This window comes from Nesoenas mayeri, assembly GCF_963082525.1.
Source record: "Nesoenas mayeri genome assembly, chromosome: 1".
Taxonomy (NCBI): domain Eukaryota; kingdom Metazoa; phylum Chordata; class Aves; order Columbiformes; family Columbidae; genus Nesoenas; species Nesoenas mayeri.
In genome coordinates, this window is record NC_137541.1 from 112,189,048 (window position 1) to 112,215,320 (window position 26,273).

Here is a 26,273-nt window from a genome sequence, read left to right on the forward strand (position 1 = left end):
TGGTTCGAGTTGGTTGCTTTAGCTGGGTTTCTCTTAGTTGGTTGAGGGTGTTTTTTTGAGGCTGGTTGTTTGAGGTAGGGTATTTACAGGCTGCCTCTTTGTAGGCCATTGAAGCTTGGTTGTTGTGGGGTTATTGAAGTTGGGTTTCGGTTGGTTGTCTTATGCTGCTGGATTTAGGTTTGTTGGTTTAGCTTGGTTGAGGTTGGATAATTGGTGGCTTGAGGTGGTTTGGTGTCATTTTAAGGCTGAGTTCTATTGTTTGGTTGAGGTGTTTTGGTAGTTCTTGCTTTTATGAGGCTGTTTGGTGGATGTTGTTTCAGGAAGGTTCTTTACGGTTGGCTACTAGAGTTTGGTTTAGGTTTTTGGTCTAGGTGTCTAGTTAGGTTTGGTTAGGTTTTTGGTCTAAGGCTGTTTAGGCTGGCTTAGGTGGTTTGGCTTAGGTGATTTGAGGCTGGCTGTTTGAGGCTGGTTGGCTGAGGCTGATTGCTTGAGATTTGTTGGTTGGCTGGGTTTGGTTGTTTACAGTTGCTTGGGTTTGGTTGCTTTTTTTACCCTTGATGAGGTTCTGTGTAGTTCTTTGTAGCTTGTTTCTATCTTCTATGTTCCTCCCTTCTTTTTTTTTTTTTTTTTTTTCTTTCCCTGAAGCTTGTTTTTTTTTACCTTGTTCTTTGAATCTTGTTTGTTTGAATGTTGGTTTAAGTTGGTTGTTTTAGCTCTGTTTCCATTAGTTGTTTTAGGGTTGATTTGTGCGGTTGGTGGTTTGATGCTGTGTGAGGTTGTGTCTAGGTTATTTCTAGGTTCTTTGTAGGTTGCATGTTCGTAAGGCATTTAAACCTTATGGTTTAGGTTGTTTTAAGGTTGGTTGAGTTTGGTATAGGTTGGTGGTCTTAAATCACTTGGTTTAGGTTTCTGTTTTAGCTTGGTTTAGGTTGTTTGATGTCATTTTGTGAAAGTTGACTTGTGTTGTTTGTTTTAGGTGGGTTGGTTTTTCTCGTTTCTGTTAAGCTGCTTGGTTGATGATTTTTCAGAGAAGTTTTTGGGGATAGGTTGTCTTAGTCTGGCTTAGATTTTTGGTTGAGGTATGTTGGTTCAGGGGGTTTAGGTGGTTTTAGGTTTTTTGAGGAAGGTTGTTTTGAGGGTGTTTGTTAGAGGCTGGTTCTTGAAGGCTGAGTGGCTAGGGTTGGCTGGTTTGGGTTGGTTGGTTGAGGTGATTTTTGGGTGAGGTTATTTAGTTGGTTGGCTTAGGCTGGTATTTTAGGTTGATTGTTTTAGGTGGGATGCTCTGTGCTGTTTTTCGTTTAGGATGTTTTCTTCTTTTTTTGCCGTTCTTTTAGGTTGGTTTAGGTCATTTGGTTGAGCTTGTTTGCTTTATCGTGGTTTAGGTCACTGGATATAGGTTATTTAGATTATTTTAGGTTGCATGCTTTAGACTGGTTCTTTTAGGTTGGTGGTTTCAGTAGGTTAGCGTATGAATGTGGTTTTGGGCACATTTGTCGAAGTAGGTTGGCCAAACGTGCCAGAGAAGTCGTGGTGAGGGGCCTCGGTTGCGAGAGCGCGCCTTGGGGGCAAGAACCTTTCCCATCCCTGCCAGGACCGCAGTGGCTGCTCCAAAGCACTGGGACCCCTGCCAGCAGCTCTGCATCCTATTTCTTACCATTGCTGCCTCTGACTCCGCAGAGGATGAGGACAGCGAGCTCTGCAGTGCTCCTCCAGACGTCATTCCCTTGGTCTTACCACCGCTGTCCGGCTGACAAGGCTTTCCGTCCAAAAGACAAACCTTGCAGCAGAGAACCTCCAGCAGCCTGGTCCAGCCTCCAGTCTTCTCCTCCCTCAGCCCCCACCAAGGAACTGCACCAGCTCTTCAAGGGCTTCCTCTGGGATGTGTGCGGGCTGCCCCTGGGCCAGCTCTGGCAGTGGCCACGGGAGGCTGCTCCTTCTTGTCCTGCCCGGGGCACTGTGACCGCTGCGTTGCCGGGTGCTGGCATTGTGAGGTGGTGGTGACGGGACCCCTGTGTGCAGCCCCGCCCGCAGCCCCACCTGCCAGCCCTCTGCCCAGCACCCTATGGAGGAAGCCTTTAGGGTGCTGCCCCGAGGCAGTTCCTGTGCCCAGGAGGTCCAGGGGCTGTCCCTGCCGTTTGGTGGCCCTGCACTGGGCACAGCTGCTGGGTGGCCCTGGGTGAGGTTGTTTGTTCCAGGCTGGTTTAGGTTGCTTGAGGCCTGTTGTTCAAGGTTGGTTGGTTGGTTGGTTGGTTGGTTGAGGCTGGTTGTTTACAGCTGGTTGTTTTCGCTTGCTTTTTTTTACACTGAACTAGGTTCTAATTAGGTTGGTTGTAGATTCTTTGCTTGTAGGTTGTTTGTTTCTACCTTGCTAGGAGCTTGTTGTTGTTTGGAGGGGTGGTTTCAGTTGGTTGCTTTAGCCGGGTTTCTGTGAGTGGTTTTAGAGTGTTTTGTTGAGGCTGGTTGGTTGTTTGAGGCAGGTTTTTTGCAGGTTGTGTGTTTGTAGGCCATTGAAGCTTGATGGGTTTGGGGCTGTTGAAGTTGGGTTTCGCTTGGTTGTCTTGGGTCGGAGAAGGAAAAATTGCTATTGCTTCTCAGTTCTAGACATCAAGAACACATAGCTGCGGTTTGAAATACATTCTCATCAGAATAGAATTCCTACTAAGGATTTATTAGAAAAGAATAGAAAGTGTAAAGAGTCACAAATGGTAGGAGCTTTGCACCTCAGTCGCACTGGAGGGGATGGGAAATATGCAAATGTAGTGATTAACTAGCAACCTAGGAAACAGCCAGTCAAAAAAGCACATTGATACACCTAACCCATTCTCTGCTTGTCTAAAAGATTAAACTGGGAGGGGGGAATCATTCGAAGTTCTACATCAACAGTGGCTCTTGCAGTGGGAGAAAAATTGCATCAGCCTCTATTCCAGATGGAATATTGTCTCAAAATAACATTTCAGTAATGAACACTATTTTTCATAACAGATCCTGCAAGCACACATCTGCTCAACACTCACAGAGTTGTCTTTAAAAGTTCACAGTTGATCCATTTGGATTTTCTGACTTCTAAAGAGTCTGCTTCTTTACAGAAGCATTGCTGGAGAGAAGGTGATGCTCACAAGGTGACCATTTGCATGAAGAACTGTTACAGACTGGAAATTTAGTAATTTGGAAAAATGTTGCTATCCATCGATAACCTCAGTCAAGGAACCAACAAATGCTTGGGGAACTGCCTTGGCCAGAGCAGGATGTATTTCACCTTGACTAGAACTGGAAGGCAATGAACTGGGAAAACATGCTAGAACATTTAAAGGGCATACGGTGTCATATTCAGTCAGTTTAATACTGCTGTTGAAAAAAAAGAAGGATCTTCTTGTCACTCTTGGAAAATGACTGACGGCTTTCTGCTTCAATACTGTAATATACGGACTACTAGATATGAATGTTTTGCATGCCAATCACTTAGCTTTTTATTTAATCAATTGTGTGATCAGCAAGGCCAACATACATATTAAAAAATAAACTTATTTCAAATATTTCACTGCAGTTGTACAAAATGAGGTATGCAAATTCTGTCTGGCAGTTGCTGCTTTATTGGAGATAATGATTCTTACTAGCAGCATTGCCGTGAGTTTCTTAAAAGGGCAACCGGATCAAGTCAGCCAGTCTGCTTCTCAAACAGTTTCATTCAAAAGTAATAGTAAAGCCTGAAGTAAGTTTCAAAATGACATGTATTTTTCAAGATTTGCTTGATAGGTTTATAAAGTATTTATGTAGTTCTTTGTGTGATACAACAGTGACCTGAAGTTATCAGAATTGTGAGGAAGAATGTGAAAGCACACAAAGCTTGTTGCATTTTCAGTTTGCAAAGAAAATAATAAGCAACAGATTCATAGTCATATACATCAGTCAAAAACAAAAAAAAAAAAAAGAGAGAGAAAATAACTTCAGTTTGTCTTACAACTGGTCGTTTGAGATAAATGTAGGAAAAGAAAGTTACAAACAGTTACTTGGAAGAGCAACCAAGACAATCCATCAGGCCTCTGTATCTGTGGTGATGAAAGATGACCAAGGCTTTCCACCACTGCAGCTGTGCATCATGAAGCAAAACATATACAGAAATCTAACCAGGGAAAAGGAATCCCAAATCATCACAGACAGAAGCCATTCTCTGCAGAGTTTTTTCAGACCCTGCTTACTCTAAACCCACATACCTGTAAGGAAAGCGTATCTGATTTATTATCCCCATCACTGAGGGACAGGTCACAGGGGTCTACACAGGGATCTGGACCCCAGGCAGAGTCACACCAGGAACTGTCTGGAGCTTGAGGTGCTCACAAAGACACCCATTTACATTGCCAAAAGCAACTTCAGCTTTGCCAAGTCATTAGAATTAATAGGCTCAAAATTATTAACAGAGAAGAAAAAATTCAGGTGAAATATCATTCCCAATGCTGGCAATTTGCAAGGCTGCTTCAGGATACCTGAGAACAAATCGGCAGAGCCATCGAGAGCTTGTGGTGAATGTTCATCACGCTGTAACTTATGTGTTTGATTCAGGGCAGGGAAGCCCCAGCTTCAGCTAACCAGAACTCATAACTACCAGGTAGCTCCTCAACAACCTCCTCTGCAGAAGTGTGGAGCCTTTGGTCCTGTGTGGGGTTTTTTTTGGTTTTGTTTGTTTTTTTTTCCTAAAAGGCCAATGATCTTTCCTGCTGTGGCAAATGTACACTTCAGCTGACTAAACTGCAGGCAGGCCTTGTGAAGTGACAGTCAGAACCCTTTAGTCAAAAATCAAATAGCATCTGTGTTGCGTGTTTTTCATTAAGAGGCTTTTTGGGTTTGTTTCTAAAGCAGTAACAGAACTGTTATTACTCCTTGTTTTAAGCAAACCCAGCAAGAAAGCCTTTGTAACTTCAACACAATCACTATGGTTTTGGAATAAAGGAAAATTAATGCGCCAAAATCTTCAAAATCAACAAATATGTGCAAGGTTTTAAGTCTTGCCTAACTGGAAATAAATCTGGACAGTGGAATTTTTATGAATTGAGGAGAGGGGAGGGCTCTTTTGTGTGTGTGTGTGTTTTGTTTTAGAAATACAACTTTCTAGAGACAATATTTTATACAATGAAGTCTCACTCCTGCAAGAGGCTTTTAAGGGTCTGGCCTGGTTTTGGTGTCAAACTAGAACACGTCACAATCACAGACCCTCTATCTTACAATTAATATGGCCTCTCCTCAACTTTATAACACTCTACAAAAGGTCATGCAACCCATTTAATATATAGTGATAAATCCAGCTCTCAGGTGAAATCGGTTATCTAAATCACCTCCTTCCAAAAGGTGTATTTACAGTCAGAAAGGGTGCAATTACAGACTGCCCAGGACTTACCCAGCACTGTGGATCATCTTTACTGATGAGAAGCAGCAGCACTGAATTCCTGGAGTACTCACTTGATCACAAATCATCACTCTCAGTGCCACAGGTTTAAGAGATGGTGCAGTACTGTCAAAACCAATCAATTCTTACAAACAAATAAATTAGTTCTATGCAATTATTTCAGGCAGGTCCTCCTTGTCATGACGTCAGGGAAACAACAACAGAATAGTGGCCACTGTCAGTTGTTATATCTACTGTCTTCTGACTTTTTGTTCTCCATTAGCATAAAATATTTTATCTGGACCTAAACTTTTTAATTTTTTTTATAAGCTAGCTTTTTAAAAAAATAGTTTCAATTGCAATGAATTCTAAAGTGAAAGAATCAAATGCTTGATTAAAATACAAACTTATCCTAAAAATTTTATAAATTCAGTTTAGCAAAAGGAATGCAAAACTAAATTCTTACACGTTTGCTGATGAAAGTACAAAACCAAAGTGGCAGTAGGTTTTTTAGACCAGAATGTGTTTAATGACTGAAACTGTATGTGAACAAAATACAGCTGTAGCATAGCTGCAGAGCTTTCAAGTTTTAAGATTTACGGTGAGCTGTTACAATCAAGATAATTGAGAAGACGTACTAATAAACAGAAATGGGCTGCATACCGATGCATGCATTTCAAATTCACCACCCTCTCCCAGAAAGGTGCCTTTCTATAGAATGTTGCAGCAGAAGATGGACTTTTGTAATCTAGATAACTCCACAACTACTGAGGGTAAGCAGGAATGCCCGTAATCAAGACTACAAAACAAAAGGCAATAATCTGCTGTAGCATGTAAAGCTACCCCTACTATAACAACGTTCCACTTTAAAGAGAAAAGCGATAAGCTCAACATCCAACGTCCTGCTTCTATATCAGAAACTGCACAGAATATCCACCACCTAAACAGGACTCCTGCTCATATAGGCCGTCAACATTCACAGGAATAGGGTTTGGACCCCAGTTTGATATTCAGCAAGTGCCTAATGAGAATCACACTGATCACCAAAAAGAGAACTCCAAAAGCCCTGGAACAAATCTGCCATAGCTACGAGTTCAAGCTGAAGACCAGAAACAATTGGACTATGAAAGCAAAAAAGCTGTATTTTAAAAATGTTTCCTACTACATACAAGAACAAATGCAGGATGTGATGTTTGCTTGGTTTTATTAATTTATTTTTGCAGGAATCTGCAACTCTGAGTATGCACTTTCTGGAGGTACCATGCATGCATAGCCTCTGAATGCTTTTATACAATTTCATCTCTTAGTAATAAGTTCATTCACAGCATACACAGATCTAGAATGTAGACACCATATATACAGGATTAAACAAGATCGTGTCTTCCTTTTTTAATGAAAAAATTTAACAAGGTTTCACACAGCAGGAAACACGGATTAGATACACTGGTGCCACCATAAATAAATAAGTTTCAAGAACACAGGTTTTTAAAATCGGTTTCAAAGGTACTGAAAATCCAGGATTATAATATTGCATTAACTCCATTGATTTCTGATTACTCAAAACCAAGAAAAATATTTGCATTAATATTTATGGACATAAACAGGAATGAAAGCCTCAAACTGAAGAAATCTGGCAAAATTCAGTAATGGCTAGTTTCGTAAAATATTGACATTTTGAAACAAAACAAATGCAGCAGCACATAGAGACAGTACTAACTATGAGATGTGATATCTGCGCATGTCTTCTTTCTTTATGGGATTTAGAGTCACTGCAGTATAGGGCACAGAAATTCTGTGGTACCAAAGAAGCTGATAAATTGTTTATGTCCAACTGTCCACTTCTCGTCAGGATAGTAATTTTCACATTCTAGGGTATACCACTGAATTTTAAAACAAAAACTATCATCCTGATGACAAGCTTGTTTTAAACATATTTAATATTCTCACATTCCATTTTAAAACATTCGTCGTTGTTTTTATTTTGTTTTGTCCCCATTTCAACTCAAGTATCTTTATTTCAGTTTCAAGGGGTTTTACAATCAATATTATACGTAAAAGTATTCAGAAATGAGAGATGTATAACTGGGACAGATAAAATGACTGAAAGAAAAGGTTTTTTTAAAAAAATGTGATTTAGTAGCATACCACAATTGGAAAGTACTGAGACCAGCTCTTTTAAGAATTATTACACCTTATCACCACACCTCCCATTTTTCAAGGGAAACACACACATACCACAGACACACAGATACACAATTCAATCTGATCTAAGACTACATTTTACAAAGTACTTCCTTTTGCTTGACTTCCCACCCCTTTCCTCTTCACCCAAACAAGATTAGTAATTACATCAAATTAAAAGTAGATCCAAAGTTCAGGATTTCTTTTGGTTTGCTATGTTCTGAATCATTTTCCACAAGCCCCACTCTAAATAAACTTGTAAAGAACTACAGTAGTATTCTATAATTAAAGGGAATTCATCTTAATAGCACAGTAAATATAAAATAAGCTTTATAAAATTTCAGTGAACAGTGAAATCATTTTGAATATCTGAATGTTCAAGTCAGTTACAAACTCTATCACTCTAGTAGCGTGGTTGAGGGAAAGCTCAGTCATTAAGGAAAAAAAGAAAACACAGGTAGTGCATTAACTCAACACAATAGCATCAGCATCCCACCATTCACACACACACACACACAAGTTTTATACAATACAGTGCATTTTGTATGCCAGCTGACATTAGGGTTTTATGTGCATTCAATAAATATTACATAGACCAATCTTTTTGGCATAATCTACAATTCAGTTGGGGTGTGAACAGCGTCACCTGCTTTCAGAAGGAAAAAGAGTCTTCCAATATTCAAAACACAATTTACATTCTAATAAACTAGAAATATTCAAGCACCATGTAAAGTCTGTACTATTAATGTCTGAGTGTGGGCATTTACAAGTAAAAGAATACAACAGAAGGGTGTTGGTTTTTTTTTTTGTACAAGCAACAAATGAGAGTAATTGAAAAACTGAAGTAAAATTATTGGTAAGAAGGTATATTCATTTGCAATTTAACAGCACTCATTCAGTCTTGCAAAAAGTATCTTGCTGTCACAGCAGCCTTCCTTCTCTCCCTCTAGTGAAGTTATGACAAAGATTAACAAGTCTCCATTTATGGTTATTACAGTTCAGGGAATTATCGGACTGCATGCATTTCCCCCCCCGCCGCCTCCTTTTCAAAAGTAGCATCTATTCTGTCTGAAAATGGCACAACTGTACTGATGCATGACACATCTACTCTCATTTGCCGTCATTTCAGTTGCTATCATTTTGTAATTCCAGCAAAAACAAATGCTTCTAGAACTTCAACAGAAGTATAAATGAACAGAAAATTGAAATAATACAAAGGCAAAGGCATCACAATAGAAAAGTCATGAAGTTACTGGCATTGTTTTGAGTAATTCATTATACAGCTGATAACAACAACAGTACTGCTTATCCTAGGTACAATGCTTCTGCTCATCTGTTTTCTAATTATCTGTTTTGTCAGACTGTCCACTTACATGAACAAAATTAGTATTTGCCTTCTAACTTCATTTGACAGCAATTTTTTTACCCCTTTTCACATGTGACGAGCTCCCCACATGGGAAGGGAAGGGAAACTAGCTCTCTCTGATGCCTTTGACTTTGTTTTACTCATCAGTGATGCACACTGATTGCTGGAGATATCTTAGCTTATTTAAAATTACACTGAAGATTTAATTAGTGCAAGAACATATTGAAAAATGCCAGATAAAATATTGGTTCCTCATCTAAGATCATAGTTTGTTTTTCACTGTTATCTTTATAAACTGGTGGGAGAGAAGACACTTGATTGAGCAATGCAGTGAATTTTCCTTTACCCACCCCTTACAAACGCTGCTTGATTTTAAATAAGGATTCAGACACATGATTGTTCTACCACAGCTTAACATGTTATCACACATCAAGTGAATTGTGGTAATTGACCATATGGATGTGGCTGTCATCAGCTAAGAACAATTTAAAATGAAGTAGTTTAAATCTCTTCTGGTAAGGTTTAGCCAGCACATTTTGCCTCACAGTTGCAAAGTCAAATACCACAGCTCAGCTGACGTGCTTGGTTGTGTCTTTGAATCTTGACAAAGTTACACCATAAAAACTCAAACGCACTGTACCAGCCTCTGACCAGTACACAAGAACATCCTACTCAGTCACACAGTCGTGTAACGTAATCATTCAGCCACCCGAACCCAAGTTCGATTTCACAAGTATTGAGTGCTTTATTACAGCAACCTGAACTATTCAAATGAATTGAACATCACCTTTATAGTACTGTATATCATACGCATAAAAGTACCAGTATGATTTTCAGTTGCAAGTCTTGTGTTCTTCAACCTACAGCTAATATTTCCTGACCAAAATAAAAAGAATGCAGTGTGTAATTTTTCAGGATCTGGCATCTATTTTATACAGGCTGGTTTATTAACAATGTGCAAATAAACCTTTACTGAAGAGCTAACTGATTAATTATTTTTCAGCTAACTTTGAACTGGGGCACAAAGTACCTTCTGTGCTGTAAACATTGTGAATTCTTCACAAATGGAATCTGAAAAAGCCTCAGGAACTGGGTACAAATTCTTCTCACACACAGCCATGGCTAAGCTCAAGTCTTCCTAACTGAATTTGGAGTAGGCTGTTTGGCATATGTCACTGTGCTGCTGCAGAGCACAGGCTCCAAAGATTGTTGTATATAAAAGCATACTTTTAGCTTTGAAACACGACGGCCTAATGAAAGCATGCAGCAGTATTTTCATCCATAATATGGTAGAATTCATTCTTAGTTTGTTATCAGTGTTGACACAGCCAGGTGAGCACTGTACAAGCAAAAGGGACTGTAAAAAATTACCTCTGATTAAACTCTCCATGACACTCATACGGTATCTCATTTAGTCACCTTAGGTTACTATTTCAAACAGCAATTTTTTGTAGACGTAAGTTACCCTGAAGAAAAGCAGCAATTACAAATACCCTTCTCCTTGTTTTTATACATTACAAAATTTATCGTTGCGTTTACCTGTCTTCTTTTTCAGTAGTTTACAATCTAGAAGCACAGGGAGCCTTTGTTTTCCAGCTAGCTGTGGCCAGGTTAAGTCAGTTCTGGCTCTTCAGTTTTTCTGGTTAAGTGTAACATTTCACACCATTACTGAGAGTCCTATAATTTTTTTCCAAAAAAACTCCAAAACAAAACAGTATATTTTTTTTAGAGCCACTATGCAGTAGCTAGAACCACAGGACTGAACACCAGTAGTTATTTGCTTTCCTGTATACATTCTTCCCAAAATGAATCCTTTTGCATTTTCAGGTTTCATTTTCTGCTTTGCTCACTGCAATGGGATAAGAAAGATTTTCACCCTTAACTTCTTTATTTTTACTGTAGCGCAAGCAGAAACATCTTAACACATTACTCCCACCCCTTGCAAGATGAAGATTGTTGACTGGCAAAGGCCAAGTGGATGGACTGAAAGGTTCCCCATGTTTCCTTCTCCTACAGCTGTCAGCTTGAGAGCCTGTTTTCAACCCAATGCAGCCCCTTCTTGATCTTCAGGTGTAGCGTGGCATTTCACACTGCTCACAGCGATTTAGTGCTGGGTGATTTAGAAAGGTGCAGCTATCACAATTCCATGGAGCCCCCTCAAAATCTTCATCTCTTGGCTGAGTCCGTGAAGTCTGTTTGGAGGTGTTTTGATGCTCTAAAAAAAGCCAAAGGAAAATATTTTTTCTTATTTCAGAAGAGACAGATGATAGGCAAGATCACACTACTGGTTTGTCATCTCACTAAACATTCTACCTTAAAATGAATGTGGAAACCTTTCCACTTGGGTAACGCTAAAGGTCTTTTGCTAAAGTACCTCTAGTCTAGTTTGTGAAATCTGAACATTTAAAGTATTTCACTTCTGTAAAGAGTCACTTAACCACAAAAAGTGTAGTCACCACTGTTAGGTCACTGACACTGTTGAAGGTTTAATAGCTTAAAACATACTGAGAAGTTTGTTACTGGCACTGCAACACTTTCTTGTTAAGAAATTACTTCATAGGTTTACATACAGCAGTCTATTACCAAATTCTAAATTCCAATAATCCTATTTTACTTGAAGTGAAAGACTACTTCTAACTTAGTTCCTTCAAACACTCTGACACACAATATATTTTCTGCATCTTTTACTAGCATTTATCCAGGCTGAAGAAAATACAATCTAAAAATTAAATGGTACACATGTTCCAAAACAAGATGATCGTTCTTCTTCCTCATGGCTTTGCAGCAGGGATGTCTGTATGTGAATCAGCACTTACATTTATTTTCATTCATAAAATCATTATGTATGCAAATCATACTTTAGGTATAAATCCATGGAAAGACTCGGTTTTCCGATATCTCCTACCATCACTTTAAGACCTCAGGTTATCTACTAAAAGTGACAAATACTTCTAGGATATGGAGTTTACAAAATGTTAATATTCAAAACAACATTGGCACACATATCTAGAAGGTAAGGTTAAGACACCCATCTGCTAAACCAACATCTGTAGAACAGCTTAATTAAAATAGAACTTATGCTGTAAAAAAATGACTGCAATTTGTAATTCAAAGTGCACACACTGCTGTCATCTGCTAAGAAATCAAGCAGATGGTTGATGACAAAGTTAGTACAAACAGTATTAAGGTTTGTCTTCAGAGACATACATAAAGAAAATAAAATCAACCTCCTTGCTTTGATGTAAACTCTTTCCAGTCCAGAAGCTGTGTAGTCACATTAACAGTGCTTGGCTGCAACGAATTCCTCCTAAGGAAGCAAGTAGTGTGGGTACTAGACAGCATTCATGTCTACTAGCCAGACAGCAGCACAGAGCAGACCCTTGTCTGAGCCTACCCGTCTGTCTGCCCCACGCCTTCAACAGCTGAATATAAAGGAAATGGAATTTTTGAAGAAAAATAAAGTGGATGATTCCATGTTAGAAGCAAAACTCAAGAGTACAGTACATCAGCCCTAAAACTGATCTCTAAGAAGTGCACAGACAAAACCGGGAAGCTAGTTATAAAAGTCATACAAAGCCTTACACAGCACTCTTTCTCCAATTGCCAAATAAAATAAATTATTTCATGCAAGTTTTGAGTATTATATTGCTTTGAAATAATAAAACAAATAGGCTAGTGTAATTAAGAGGATCTCTTCAAGCATCGCAAATAGCAGTGACTTAAATCAACCATATGACCACTGCAATTTAACGTGAATCCAAGCAACTACCTTCATGACTCTGCTCACCTGCTGCTCCCGTCCTTCCTGGACACTACCACCTATGCAGCGGACAGATCCCAGTACTGTTGGTTGTTTTTTTTTTTTAACTACCATCAGTAGTTCTGGGTCTTCCTTTTCTTTTAAATTCTCACATACGAAGCATTTTGCTACACTGAAGGGTAAAATACTTGCTTCGAAAGAGGGGGAAAATTTCCTTGTATGAATTCAACTGCAAAAACCTTTGTGAAGCGCTTATCAGCAGCCAGAACTTATTTACAAAATTTGCCCTTTCAAGTAGACTATATGATTACTAGTTCAGAAGACTGACTTCTTTTTTGCTAACAGCTTCAGTACATGCTAGTTACAAGCAAGAGGAGACACAATATTATCATCTTATCACACATAACATTTTCAGAGAAAAGACTACTGTTCTCTCTATATTAGAGCAGAAGATCCTAGACTGGTTATTTCAGCAGAAAGATACAACATGTTTAAAAACTTCCACTAACATTTGGAACCATTCTTTTAAAAGATTTCAAGAAGTAAAAAACACAAACCAAACAAAAAAAACCCACAGAAAAACAGGTTCAAAAATACCTGAGACAAAAGGTAGGCATCTGTGCCAAAATCCTCACTAAATCTAGTGGAGTTCAGAGAGCCATGGAGCTACGTGGCCACTAGGTGTCTGCTTAGGGTGAGCTGAGTCACTCTGGGGCACACTGACCAAATCTCCACTGGACAAAAAGTGACACCAAATACGTATCTCTTGTGCTTACATAAAACTTAAGTGCCCTCAGCTGGATATGAATCCTAGATACTACACCATTAACACAAGAAAATTCTAGAACTCAGTAATGAACTTGTACAAATGGGACACTGGTATCTCTTTTGACAAATGTGAGGAAATGTGTTCTGACTTGGTCCTTAAAATGTTTGAAGCTCTTGCTGTGCTAAAACTTCAGGGCTACTGTGAAATTCATACTCTGCACAAAAACTAGGTCAAGGGTAACCGGTCAAGTTAAAATATAATTAAAAATATAAATGAAAAATTTAAAAAGCTGCTATGACCAATTAAACTTGCACAAAAGATCTCAACTAAACTATAAAATCCTAACAACATGTATTAGACAACAGCTAAACAAACCTGACATAGAGCTTTTAACCTAGAAGTATTTTAAAAAACATAATTAGGCAGCTGAAATTAACACTTAAAAGTTTGTCTAGTTTCAACTGTTTTTCTATTAGTGAATAACAGTATTTACAAACAACATATTAACAGAACATTCATTTGCAACAAACTGCCCAAGGAAAACAAGTTGTAGCAAGGATTACCGCACTTAGAAATGTTCTGGTTTGGTTTACATATAGAGAAAAGTTATAATAATTAGAATTGTTTCTTGTCATCACAGGGTACTTTTTTAAAAAATGAAAAAAAATGCAGAAGCTTTCTTAATGCAGATGAGGTAACCTGATGCTTGTTTGTTGACGTACCTTTTTTATATGGCTTTGGTGGCACAACAGGACCAGGCTCTATGTTATCATAGAAGTTACATGTGGCTTTCGGATCAAAGTTTCCTGTCAGGAAAGTAAGAAAGCGTAACTCTCAGGTTATTCACATGCCTATGCCAGTGATACAGAACATCTAGAAAAGGAGCATCAGACTCATTTTCACCAGGGTCCACATCAGCCTCATGGTTGCCTTCAACGGGCCGAAAGTAATTTTAGGACTGTGTCGATGTAGGAGTAGTTATATTTATACAGTCCTAAAATTACATTCGGCCCTCTGAAGGCAACTGTGAGGCTGACGTGGCCCCCCAGTGAAAATAATTTGATCTAGAGCATTCAGATTTTATCCATCGTTTTATTATGACATTATATATTAGCTTTTTGCCACATATTTTCAGTTTTGTGTTGATTTAAATAATTTTTATAGGCTAATCCCATACAGAAGAATCAACTCCAGCTCAATGTTCTGCCTTGCTTTATAAATATTCTGTAGCACAAAGTCTTGGTAAAAAAGGAGGACTATGCATATTCTAATCTATTTGTAGTAATATTTATGTCAAGTTTCTATTGCAGAGAGAGGACTTTTAAAGACCTAAGTAGATTCCTGTTTGCCAGCTTCTTGGTTGCAAGCTGTAGTTGTGTTTTGAATTACATAGTCAGACCCTTTGTCATGAAAAAGTTAAAAATTTAAGTAAAGAAATTTCACTAATGAGTATTTTTTTTTTTTATTTGCTCTTAACAAAGTAACTTTTAAGTCATCATCTTCTTGGTAATGTAATATAACTTGTCCAACAGAAATATTACCAAGTCAAGTTTGTCAGGTAGCAACTGAAAGAGACACCTTTTTGAGGTAAGTTGATACTGATATTTAACTTTAAAGAGTCCAAGTATCCATATTTCAGCACATAATATATTAGAATCATAGAACCATTTAGGTTGGAAAAGACCCTCAAGATCATCGAGTCCAACCATTAACCTAAGTCTGCCAAGTGCACCACTAAACCACGTCCCTAAGAACCTCATCTACGCATCTTTTAAATACCTCCAGGGATGGTGACTCCATCACTTCCCTGGGCAGCCTGTTCCAATGCCTGACAACCATTTCTGAGAAGAATTTGTTTCCTAATATCCAATCTAAACCTCCCCTGGTGCAACTTGAGGCCATTTCCTCTTGTCCTGTCACTTGCTACTTGGGAGAAGAGACCAACACCCTCCATGCTACAACCTCCTTTCGAGTAGTTGTAGACAGCAACAAGGTCTCCCCTCAGCCTCCTTTTCTCCAGGCTGAACAGCCCCAGTTCCCTCAGCTGCTCCTCATCAGACTTGTGCTCCAGACCCTTCAGAGCTCTGCTGCACTTCTCTGAACTCTCTCAAGCACCTCAATGTCTTCCTGTAGTGACGGGCCGAAAACTGAACACAGGATTTGAGGTGCAGCCCCACCAGAGCTGAGTATGTGAGAAAATAACTTCTTTGGTCCTGCTGGCCACACTATTTCTGATACAAGCCAGGATGCTGCTGGCCTTCTTGGCCACTTGGCACCAACACCACCAGGTCCTTTTTCGCCAGGCAGCTTTCCAGCCACTCTTCCCCCAGCCTGCAGCACTGCCTGGGATTGTTGTGACTCAAGTGCAGGACCTGGCACTTGGCCTTGTTGAACCTCATACGACTGGCCTCAGCCCAACAATCCAACCAGTCCAGATCCCTCTGTAGGGCCTTCCTACCCTCAAATAGATCAACACGCCCACTCATATCTATATCTTGTTTTTAAAAAACTATCAGTTCCGTACCTCTAGATTGAAGGAGATCAACTTCTTTCAGCGTACAGTCAACATTTATCTGGAGCTGTCTGTTGAGGCTTCTCAATCTGGTCATTTCCTCAGGCTAGAAAGAGAAAAAGCAAAATAGTAGGTGGGGGAAAATCAGCATGTTATCTGACACAGAAATCACATTGCTCTATCTTCGTTAACAGAGAAAGAATAGCCAGGATTCCACTGTCTGTCCTGTTCCTCCTGCTCAATTTATTCCCTCAAAATACATTATTCTATTGGCATTTGAAGAGGAAATGAAACCAAACTAAAAAAAAAATGAACAAGCTACTTTAATATTAAAGTGCATTAGTAAGAAGACATAGATAAGCTCAAGTTTATAAAACCATACACCTTAAAAAATTCTGTATAAATTGATGACTTGCTACATGAGTTCACATCGAGATGATCAGGAAAAAGAATATGAGCTGCACTCACATTAATTATTACTTTATTATAACCGAATAAGGTCAGAAGTTTATTTATTCGCATCACCCCAAGGAGCTCCAACATGCCAAAAATTCCAGTCCAGTATATTTACATTGTTTGATGCTGCAAGGCAGTAATTATTCTTAACAGAATAATCAGTTAAGTCCATATACTTGGATATCATTAAGAAACCCTACATTACTGGAAAACAAAGTGTTCTTAATGCTAGCAGCAGCAGCGATTATTAACACATATGCAGGAATAACTATCTTACCCTAGGACACATTCCAGCAGCACAGACAGAGTCACAAAATCACAGAATGTTTGAGGTTGGAAGGGACCTCTGGAGGTCATCTGGTCCAACCTCTCTGCCCAGATGGCAGACAGCTTTTGAACATCTCCAAAGATGAAGACTCCACAACCTCCCTGGGCAATCCATGCCAGTGCTCAGTCACCGTCATAGTAGAAAAGTATTTCCTGATGTTCAGAGGGACCCTCCTGTGTTTCAGTTTGTGACCATCACCTCTGGTCCTATCACTGGGCACCACTGAAGAGAGCCTGGCTCTGTCCTCTTTGCACCCTCCCTTCAGGTATTTATATACACTGGTAAGATCCCCTCGAACCTTCTCTTCTTCAGGCTGAACAGTCCCAGCTGTCTCAGTCTCTCCTCACAGAGGAGATACTTAATCATCAAGTGATGGTGACCAGCCTGTAGCTCCCTGGATCCTCCTTCTTGAAGACAGGAGTGACATTTGCTCTTCTCTAGGTCTTTGGGCACTTCTTCTAAACACCGTAATCAAAGATTATCTACAAGGACAGATGCCTTGCGGAGACATCCACCAGCTCCCTCAGTACTCATGGGTGCATCCCATCTAGGACCATGAACTCATGTATGTCCACTCTGCTTAAGTATTCCCTGACCTGATCCTCTCCACCAAGGGTATACCTTCCTTGCTCCAGACTTTTCCCAGTGTCTCTGGGACTCAGGATTCATGAAGATCTGTAAAGACTGAGGCAAAGACGATATTCAGTTTCTCAGCCTTTTCTATGTCCTATGTAACCAGGTTCACTGTCACATTCAGCAAGGGGCCCACATTTTCGCTTAGCCTTCGTTTTGTCACCAATGCACTAATAGAAGCCCTTCTTTTTGTCTTTGACATGCCATGCCAGATTTAACTCCACCTGGGCTTTGGCTTTCCTAACCTCATCCTTGCACACTCAGGCAGTATCTCTGTATTCCTTCCCAGGAACATAGCTGCCAAATGCTGCCCTCAGACAGGTGAGACATACAGCAGCCATACTAGTTAAGCAGCTAACAGCCCCTATTATGCCTTCCAGTCTACATCTGTATGCATTTTTTACGTCAACACAGTAAGTCTGAACTGATTGGCTAACAACCACACAATGTGGAAGTTATTTTTCAGTCAGACAAATTCTCTTATCAGAGCCATGCAGATGTCTGAGTGTGAGTCACTTGCAGCTGGAAGTCGCACAGATAGGAAGAATCAACAGAGAAAAGAGGAGAGAGAAGTGCCAACTAGTTGGGACAATATCACCACTGGAAAGTTACTTGGCACATTCTGTACATACCAAATAGAAAATAGATTGTCAATGAGACGCAACTACTCAAGCAAAAATGTACCATAATATAAAAAAAAAACCTTTAAAAAAATGTGAAACCTTGCTGCAGGATCACCAAGCTGTGTACAGCTTGGGCTCTTTACACAGACTTGGACGTACACTTTTATAGGTTATTAGGAAAGATCTATTTAGTTCTGTGGTCTATAAAACCACATGTACACAAGTTTCAGAAATTCTGTTGTAAAGACTAAAAAAGCTGGATACATACCTATTTCTTAAATAATAAGAACTGGTTTACAACAAACCAAGAACTTATAAAAAAATAATCTCCAAAGAGTGAAGATTTTATACTTCAAAATATTTTTTTGCATAACAGTTCAGTTCACAAAAACATAAAAAATAAATTTGTATCTTGAGCTAAAATACTAACAAATTGCTTACTGTTGGAATTGCAGTTGTACAGCTAACTCTTCGAAGCCGCCTCTGCATTAGATCATGCTCCATACCATTGACTTCAGCTTTCAGGCGTTCGAGCTCTTCCTTCTCAAGCTTCAGTTCCTTTGCTAATCTCTCCATCCTTGCTCGCTGATGTAACAGCAAGGCTAATGTTTTACATGGAAGAAATAGTTACTAACACACAAAAACCTGGAAAACCGAATTCTTAACTTATGTTTAAGGTTCATGAGTGACCTTTCTGGAAAAAAAAAAGTGATCATAAACATGCAGCCAAATATCAGTGTGAAGATGCTCTCATGCCAAATTAACTATAATTTAGAACAAAGTTCTTCCAGAATAAAAACACATTTTAGACAGTAATTTGAAGTTGATATTACCATTTTGGCCAAAGCTTCTTTTTTTGCATTTGGTCTTTCTCGTCTCAAAAATACAAAGGCACCTGTACAAGGAGACAGCTTCTCAGGATGAAACAGCAACCTAGTTACATTAATACTGTACTGACAAAAAAAATAAATACCAGAGGTAAGATCAGAAGGTAACATACGGATCTTATCTGCTGCTCAATAGCAGCTGATACACTAGCCTTGAGACATTAGCCAAATGTCAGTCCTGAACTGTTTTTTTTCACTGCTTTTATAGATTACACTATTAAAACTTTATGAAGTCTTAGCTCTTCAGAGAGTACTGTAATTCTCAATAATATAAATTCCCCAGGCAAAAAACTATAGAAGGCAAAACTATAGAACTTCAATAAAACAGACTACAGAATCCAGAAAATAAAAAGCAGGGGCAGCTTAGGTGCTTCAGAGTCTTTAATTCTACAATAGAACTGATCTGCTGTCCTCTCACCTCTCTCTGCTGTTAAACATTCTCTCATATTTTTGTCATGGCACTGAAATTTATGACTCTCAGTCACAAGGTGGTGTTAGGCTCCCAGAGCAGCAAAAGAAATCATTTTGACTAGCTAAAAAATAATATTCAGTTTCTGTAGGAAGTGTGTTTCTGATGCAAAAACAGTCAAGTTAATTAGCATAATGCTTAGCACTTTCTGATCTAGTTGTTTTAACCCAATTAAAGTCTACTAGGACAGAGAAAAATAAGAGAAATTTGCTGTGGGTATTCAGACGAGCACACTGCTCATATAATGATGTTTCAGTAAACTGTTCAAATGTATGAAGATGCTGTAGAACATGCAAAATGCTATTTCATACAAGGCACCAATCAGCACCTGGCCTTTTATTCACCCTTATCCAACACAGGCAGAGAAAAAACATGTCAAGAATATTTGCATGCTAGGAAAAAAAAAAAAAAAAAGAATTAAAAAATTAAGCAAAAATATGATACAGCTTACTGGGAGGCCACAAATAAAACCAAGTCAGAAGCATAAAAATGACAATGTTTTTTTATCAGATGTCAGTATTCTGTGCAAAAATGTAGCATGATACTTTGGATTTTGTTTGGGTCCACCAACCCACAGCCAAGGAACAAACACTGAAAGTCTTATCCAAGAATAGCATCAGATGTTTTTATAATAATACAATCACAGAATGCTTTGGGTTGGAAAGGACCTTAAAGACCATCTAGTTCCAAACCCTTGCCATGGGCAGGGACACCTTCCACTAGACGAGTTTGCTCAAAGCCCCATCCAACCTAATCTTGAACACTTCCAGGGATGAGGCACCCACAGCTTCTCTGGGCAGCCTGTGCCAGTGCCTCAGCATCCTTCACAGTAAATAATTTCTTCCTTATATCTAAACTAATTCTATCCTCTTTCAGTTCAAAGCCATTACCCCTTGTCCTGTCTCTATATGCCCTTGTGAAAAAACTCTCCAGCTTTCTTGAGGTACTTCAGGTACTTGAGGTACCTTCAGGTACTGGAAGGCTGCTATGAGGTCTCCCTAGAGCCTTCTGTTCTCCAGACTGAACAACCTCAATTCTCTCAGCCTGTCTTCACAAGGGAGGTGCTCCAGTGCTCTGATTGTCTTTGTGGCCTACTCTGGATTTGCTTTGACAAGTCCATTTCCTTTTTATGTTAAGGGCCCCAGAGCTGAACACACCTGAATACAGTTACCAGTAGTACTGAACAAAATGGTTCTCTTCTTTTTGAAGTAGCGGAAGTCATGAAAGTAGAGTTTAAGAGATCACAAAATTAAAACAAAACGAAACAAAACAGTACAGATACCAGGCTGTATGATTTTCCACTATGACTATCAAATCTTGTCTTTGTGTGACTCCTCCAACTTAACACCTGATATGACCACATTATATAGCTTTGCATTATACTCTAGTACAACTCATCAAAAATGACTTGCACTACAAAGAAACAGTGGAAATATAGACACCAGAATGGACTTTTCATAATGCTTTTCACAATGGTTCATATTCAAAGAAAATTAAATAAACTTGTTTCCTCTATTACGCTGTTAAATATACTCTTCTTTAGGACTCCTTTGTGGTAGTAAATCATATAACATTTATCCTTCTACGATTTATTTCAGTGTGGCAATACCAAAGGCTATCATAAAGTCCCAGCTGTGATAGATACTGCCACAAGAGCAGATGCCCCGAAAAGCATACACTAACTAGTTTTATTGGTTTTGTTTTCCAAATACACAAATCTAGTCAAAGATACAAAGGCAAAACCAGATTTTACATTTCAGAATATGTTTTTCTGTTTTGTGAAGCTACTTAAATTTTTCTCACATAACTGACAATCTCTAATGAAGCTGTAATAGGAACACTACCAAACAAAGCATATGGCCTAGGAACTACAGACCTACTATTGTTCGTTCTCTCTAAATAACATTTCTAATTGGGTTTATCATATACAGAACAGCTCTTTGCTTGTGAGTTAGAAGAGCTCAAAAGGTACAAAGTGAAATAAGACATCAAGAACTACAACACAGCATTATAACCATTATTTCAGTGCTCTAAAGCGAAAGGAAGGGTAGAAGGAGTAATGGGGGAATACTCTCTTTTCAAAACACAAATGCAGAAACAAGGCACACTTTAAAAATAATTGCTGCTGATTATCTGTCATTACGCCAAATGATTGGTCTGAATGCTTGCAGATTGATTCATTTGCTCAACTTTAAAAATATATTTATAAATATAAATATAAATATAAATATAAATATAAATATAAATATAAATATAAATATAAATATAAATATAAATATAAATCAGGTTACTCTGAGAAAAGCAGTTTTCAGCTAAAGGTGAGATTTCACCTTTTTTTTTTTTAAACTAAATTACTTAATTCTTCGGTTAGACTAACCTTTCAAAACAAAAAATATCATTTATTTGCATTGACATGTGAAGTAATTTTGGCTGCAATCCCACCTCTCTCTGATTTCACTTACTATTCTTCAATCTAAAACAAATAAATCGGATTCAAATTCCCTGCAGAAGTTAGTGCTTCAGGTTTTATAAAGTACCCAAGTACAGAACAAACACAAAAAATAATAAAATCCACATGTAAATTTTTAAAATAAATTCTTCAATGCAGAACTTACAAACCAGACACACAGTATATGAATAAACCACTTACTCTCATTAGCTCCAGTGTTTTCTATTAAGAAATTCCCCTAATATCAAAAGCATAGCAACTTTAAGAAATCTCAGGAATTCTTTATGTATCAGACTGAAACACAGCATTTTTTTTTAAATCATAACAAACTCTATGATTAGATGATTTTTGGTGCAATTTCTATTCTTCTATGTACATGTTCAAAACCTCTCAGTTAAGTAGCAAAACCAAGCCGAAAAACATTTTGCAGTAATAAAATTTGCAGGGTGAAACATTTACCTTGAGTGTAAGCATAGTCATCTGATCCAGAACTAGAACTTCTCTGATACTTATGGCTTCCTTTTTCTCCTCCAGATCCTGGGATTACAGAAATAGGCTGAATAGGTTCTGGTGCTGCAGAACGCTCTTCTTGGTCCACTAAATTTAAAAGATTCTCAGTCGGCGCTCGACCTACTGTGATTTTAAAAATGGTTGGGTTTGGTTGAGATACCATTACCCTAGGAGACTGTGTTGGCGCACCTGTAGGTCCAGTTGGTTGAGTGTAGGTAATATATACTGGATTAACACTAAACGGAGGTTTGGGTTGACCCGACATACCTCTTGATGGAGAGCTTGAAGGAGGAGTAGTGGCTGCATACAGCTGGTGCTGGTTTCGTTGAGATGGTTGATTACTTATTGGTGAAGGACTTCTGTTCATTGCAGTCCCAGGTCTTTGTGGTGGCTCAACTGTAATTTCTATTTTATTCATGGAACCTTTGGATAAACTAGGTCCAGCAAAAGGAGGAAGATACGATACAGAGTGACCACCTTGTTTTTGAAAAGTCTGGGATGCTTGTTGGTATGGGTGGGGTGGGACAGTTGAAGGACTAGGAGGCATGAAAACATGTGAACTCTGATGACCCAGCTGAGGAGACTGAACTTGATGTTGAGGAGAGCCAAAGGGAGAGGGACACTGGGATGCCGGTGGTGATCGAAAAGCTGACTGAGGGATCTGTGGTTGTTTAGGAGAATACTGAGAAGGTTGGTAGTTCTGTTGATGGGGATAAACAGGTAGAGGACGGGGAGTATAATGTGGAACTGGGCCCTGTGGCGATGAATGCCACTGTGTATTCTGAGGAGTCTGTCGTCCTGAAGAACTTTGAGATGTTTGTCTTATATAAATAGAGCCAGGAGTCCCATAAAGATTGCTTGGAATCTGTGGAAGAATTTGTAGAGCTCTGGGTACACTCTGTCCAGAGGGGAGGTTTTGTGATACTGTAACAGTAATGGGATTTGTACTGTACCGAGGTATGTGCATATACGTAGGAGGAGGGCCTTGCATAGCAGACGTGTTCATTCCTGGTTGTATGGAAGATGGCTGTGGAGGTGGCTGTGGAGGAGGGGTAGCTGCATTTCTGTTCTGGTCATTCATGAAAAATGGATTGTAACTAGGAGAAGCTGCCACAACAGCAGGAGCCGAATGTGGTTCTTGAACTAAGCATATCAGCTGTTTACCTGCTGTGCGTTGTGGATCAATATGTCCATCACTTGAACTATGTACCAGTGTACGACCACCATTAAGTTGAGCTCCATCCCCTGCATGATAGCTGGTATGAGGATGAATACCCAGATTAATGTGCAAAAGGCTATTTCTATTCATTCTGGTGTCATCAGGGCTATGGTACTCCATGTATAAGTATTTGTTGCTCTCCTGTGCAAGGGCTCGACAACAGGCATCTAGGTTGTTGTTGTTCTAGAAGTAAGAATGAACACCTGTTATTGTCAAATAGCAAAAGAAAAAGCCACTGCTCAGCATTCAACAAGCACTCAACTGAAGCTGTAATCAAGTCTAGCTTGAACGCAACAGGGGATAATATTTCATAGACATGAATTTTGAAATAAAGGTAATACCTACTAAGTTATATTATACAAGTAGTACATAGCTCCCATTGCATCCTACAAAATGCTACGGTAACACTAGTTACAATATGGCATATTAAAAATTCACATCCAGTTTTGGGGAAAGCAATGGTTAGAACTCTTGGCATCTTCTGTAAGGAACAGGTATGTACAATTAACTAATTCTAATAACAATACAAATCAAATTAAACTAGATTCAAGTTGCAAGCTCTGGAAAGTCAAAACAAAAATGCAGATGACATTTTAATTTTTAACTGAGTATTAACTGTTTTCGCCTTTATTTTACTATTTACTTGAGTATTTCTCTTTTATCTGAAAGTTTAAACACCTAACATTTAAAGTGGCATCTCTTGGTAGAACAGAATTTAGTGCCTTAAAAATGAAGTCAGAATAAATATTGCTTGAAAAAGTACTGGTAGTACCATAAAGTACCTTATAGTTCTGACATAATTTCAACTGCCTGTAAGAATTTCAGGTTCAAAGCTAAGAAGAGGTTTATTCATATGTGTCCTTGTTTTGGCTGGGATAGAGTGAATTTTTTTCCCAGTAGCTGGTATAGTGCCATGTTTTGGATTTAGTATGAGAATAATGTTGATAACACTGTGATGTTTTAGTTGTCACCAAGTGGTCAAGGACTTTTCAGCTTCTTATACTGGCCAGCCAATGAGACGGCAGAGAGTGCACAAAAGGTTGGGAGGAGACACAGCTAGGACAGCTGACCTCAAATTGGCCAAAAGGATATTTAGTATCATAGGACGTCATGCTCAGTACATAAAGCTGGAGGAAGAAAGAAGGGGGGAATATTCTGAGGTACGGAGTTTGTCTTCCCGAGTCACCGTCAGGCATGATGGAGCCTGGCTTTCCTGGAGATGGCTGAACACTTGCCTACCGATGGGAAGCAGTAAATGAATCTCTTGTTTGGCTTTGCTTTTGTCTGTGGCTTTTGCTTTACTTATCTCAACCCGTGAGTTTTCTCACTCTGCTGATTCTCCCCCCATCCCACCAGGGAGAGTGAGTGGCTGTGTGAGACTTACGTGCCAGCTGGGGTTAAGCCATGACAATTATCAGTGAGGAAATCAAATAACCTCTGTAAATGTTTGATTTGTTCTGTGGTGCCAGCAGCTGAAACTATACAGGCAATAAATTATGAATCCCATCAGAAGTGTAACGGGGAACTCTCCTTTCTTACCCTCTCCACTCATTTTACCTTAATCTAGTCTTGTTAAGAGTAAGACACAAATAACAGATTTTCCAAAAGAGTAAAGTCACTAGAAAGTGTTCCAGATTGTGGATATATTTTTTCTACTCATCAGTTTCTCATACAACAGCCTGTACCAGTGGTGGTTCAGTTTTAAATTTAAACAGTAGTTAGAGAAAAATTCACTTTAAGTTCAACTACATCTGGCCCTCAGCACCCTAACTTTGTCACATGTGATCCAAGAGTGATACCTGTCGTGATATACAGCAACTCCCACCAGAAGAAGCGTGTACATATTTATCTATACATACACGCATACGCTTCTGCATTCCTTAGTATGCTAAAATTACCATTCTAAAGATACATTAATAATGGTTTCACTTCTATTTTAAATACTATCACTATATAGAATTTGTGTACATATTAATATTCATGTGGCCTTGCAATACAATATTTAACAACCTATCCATTGGTTGAAAAGTCACCATTACGTTTCTTTTCTAAAGGACTAATGCCTAGTCAGTCTTAATACTAAATTGAAGATGACTTTCCCAAAATTTCATATGATTTCACTGTCAGATGAACATACGTGTTCAGCACCTTCTCAAATGAAGACTTACCACTGAACGTAACAGAAAAGTCCAGCATTTAATTACATATAGCTCTCATTCTACGGATGCTTCCCCCTGACTACTTCCCCTTCATGTCAAGCTCCCCTTCCAGACCCCTGTGGTCAATGGGAATATCCAGATGTATCACAGAAAAATTTAAAACCAGAACACGTGGGAACCAGACCTTGTATTAATAACCAGCACCACAGTGCCAGGACAGCAGTCTCAAAACAAGTTAACCGCTACCATCAGCCACTTGCCATCTAAACAGGACTTCATATAGAGAATCCTCAGCTTCCTTAGGTAACTTCATCAGGGTGGAAAGAACATAGATAGGACAGGCCCTGATCTGAGCTTCTCATGGTATGGAATATATTTACCATTTCAAAGTACACTCATTTTTTGATAAGTCAAAAATTCACAGTTTTAAATCTAGAGCATGTATTGCAAAAGGTTAATGGAAACCAGGTCATGTATCTTAAAACAAATACAGAGTGGGTTAGGAAACAAATTCTGCACTTAAAAAAAAATGACAGACATTTGCAATGTAATGTTAACTAGCTACCCAGAACACC

The 26,273-nt window shown here is 38.9% G+C and overlaps 1 protein-coding gene across 3 annotated transcripts in view; it reads right to left on the bottom strand.

Annotated features, from left to right (window-relative positions):
- Positions 1 to 6,578: 6,578 nt before the first annotated feature.
- Positions 6,579 to 26,273, bottom strand: part of TAB3 (TGF-beta activated kinase 1 (MAP3K7) binding protein 3) — a 49,210-nt gene continuing 29,515 nt past the window's right edge. Inside the window, exons 3-8 of one of the 3 annotated variants that reach the window (XM_080341102.1) lie at positions 22,588 to 23,722; positions 22,270 to 22,347; positions 18,447 to 18,607; positions 15,978 to 16,071; positions 14,176 to 14,259; positions 6,579 to 11,139 (exon numbers count right to left, since the gene is read on the bottom strand). In XM_080341102.1, the coding sequence (XP_080197228.1) occupies positions 10,991 to 11,139; positions 14,176 to 14,259; positions 15,978 to 16,071; positions 18,447 to 18,607; positions 22,270 to 22,347; positions 22,588 to 23,722 (1,701 nt within the window). In that variant the 3' untranslated portion in view covers positions 6,579 to 10,990. Of the gene's footprint in view, positions 11,140 to 14,175; positions 14,260 to 15,977; positions 16,072 to 18,446; positions 18,608 to 22,269; positions 23,723 to 26,273 lie in introns of all 3 variants that reach the window. The other 2 variants (XM_080341101.1, XM_080341100.1) reach the window with 2 other exon arrangements.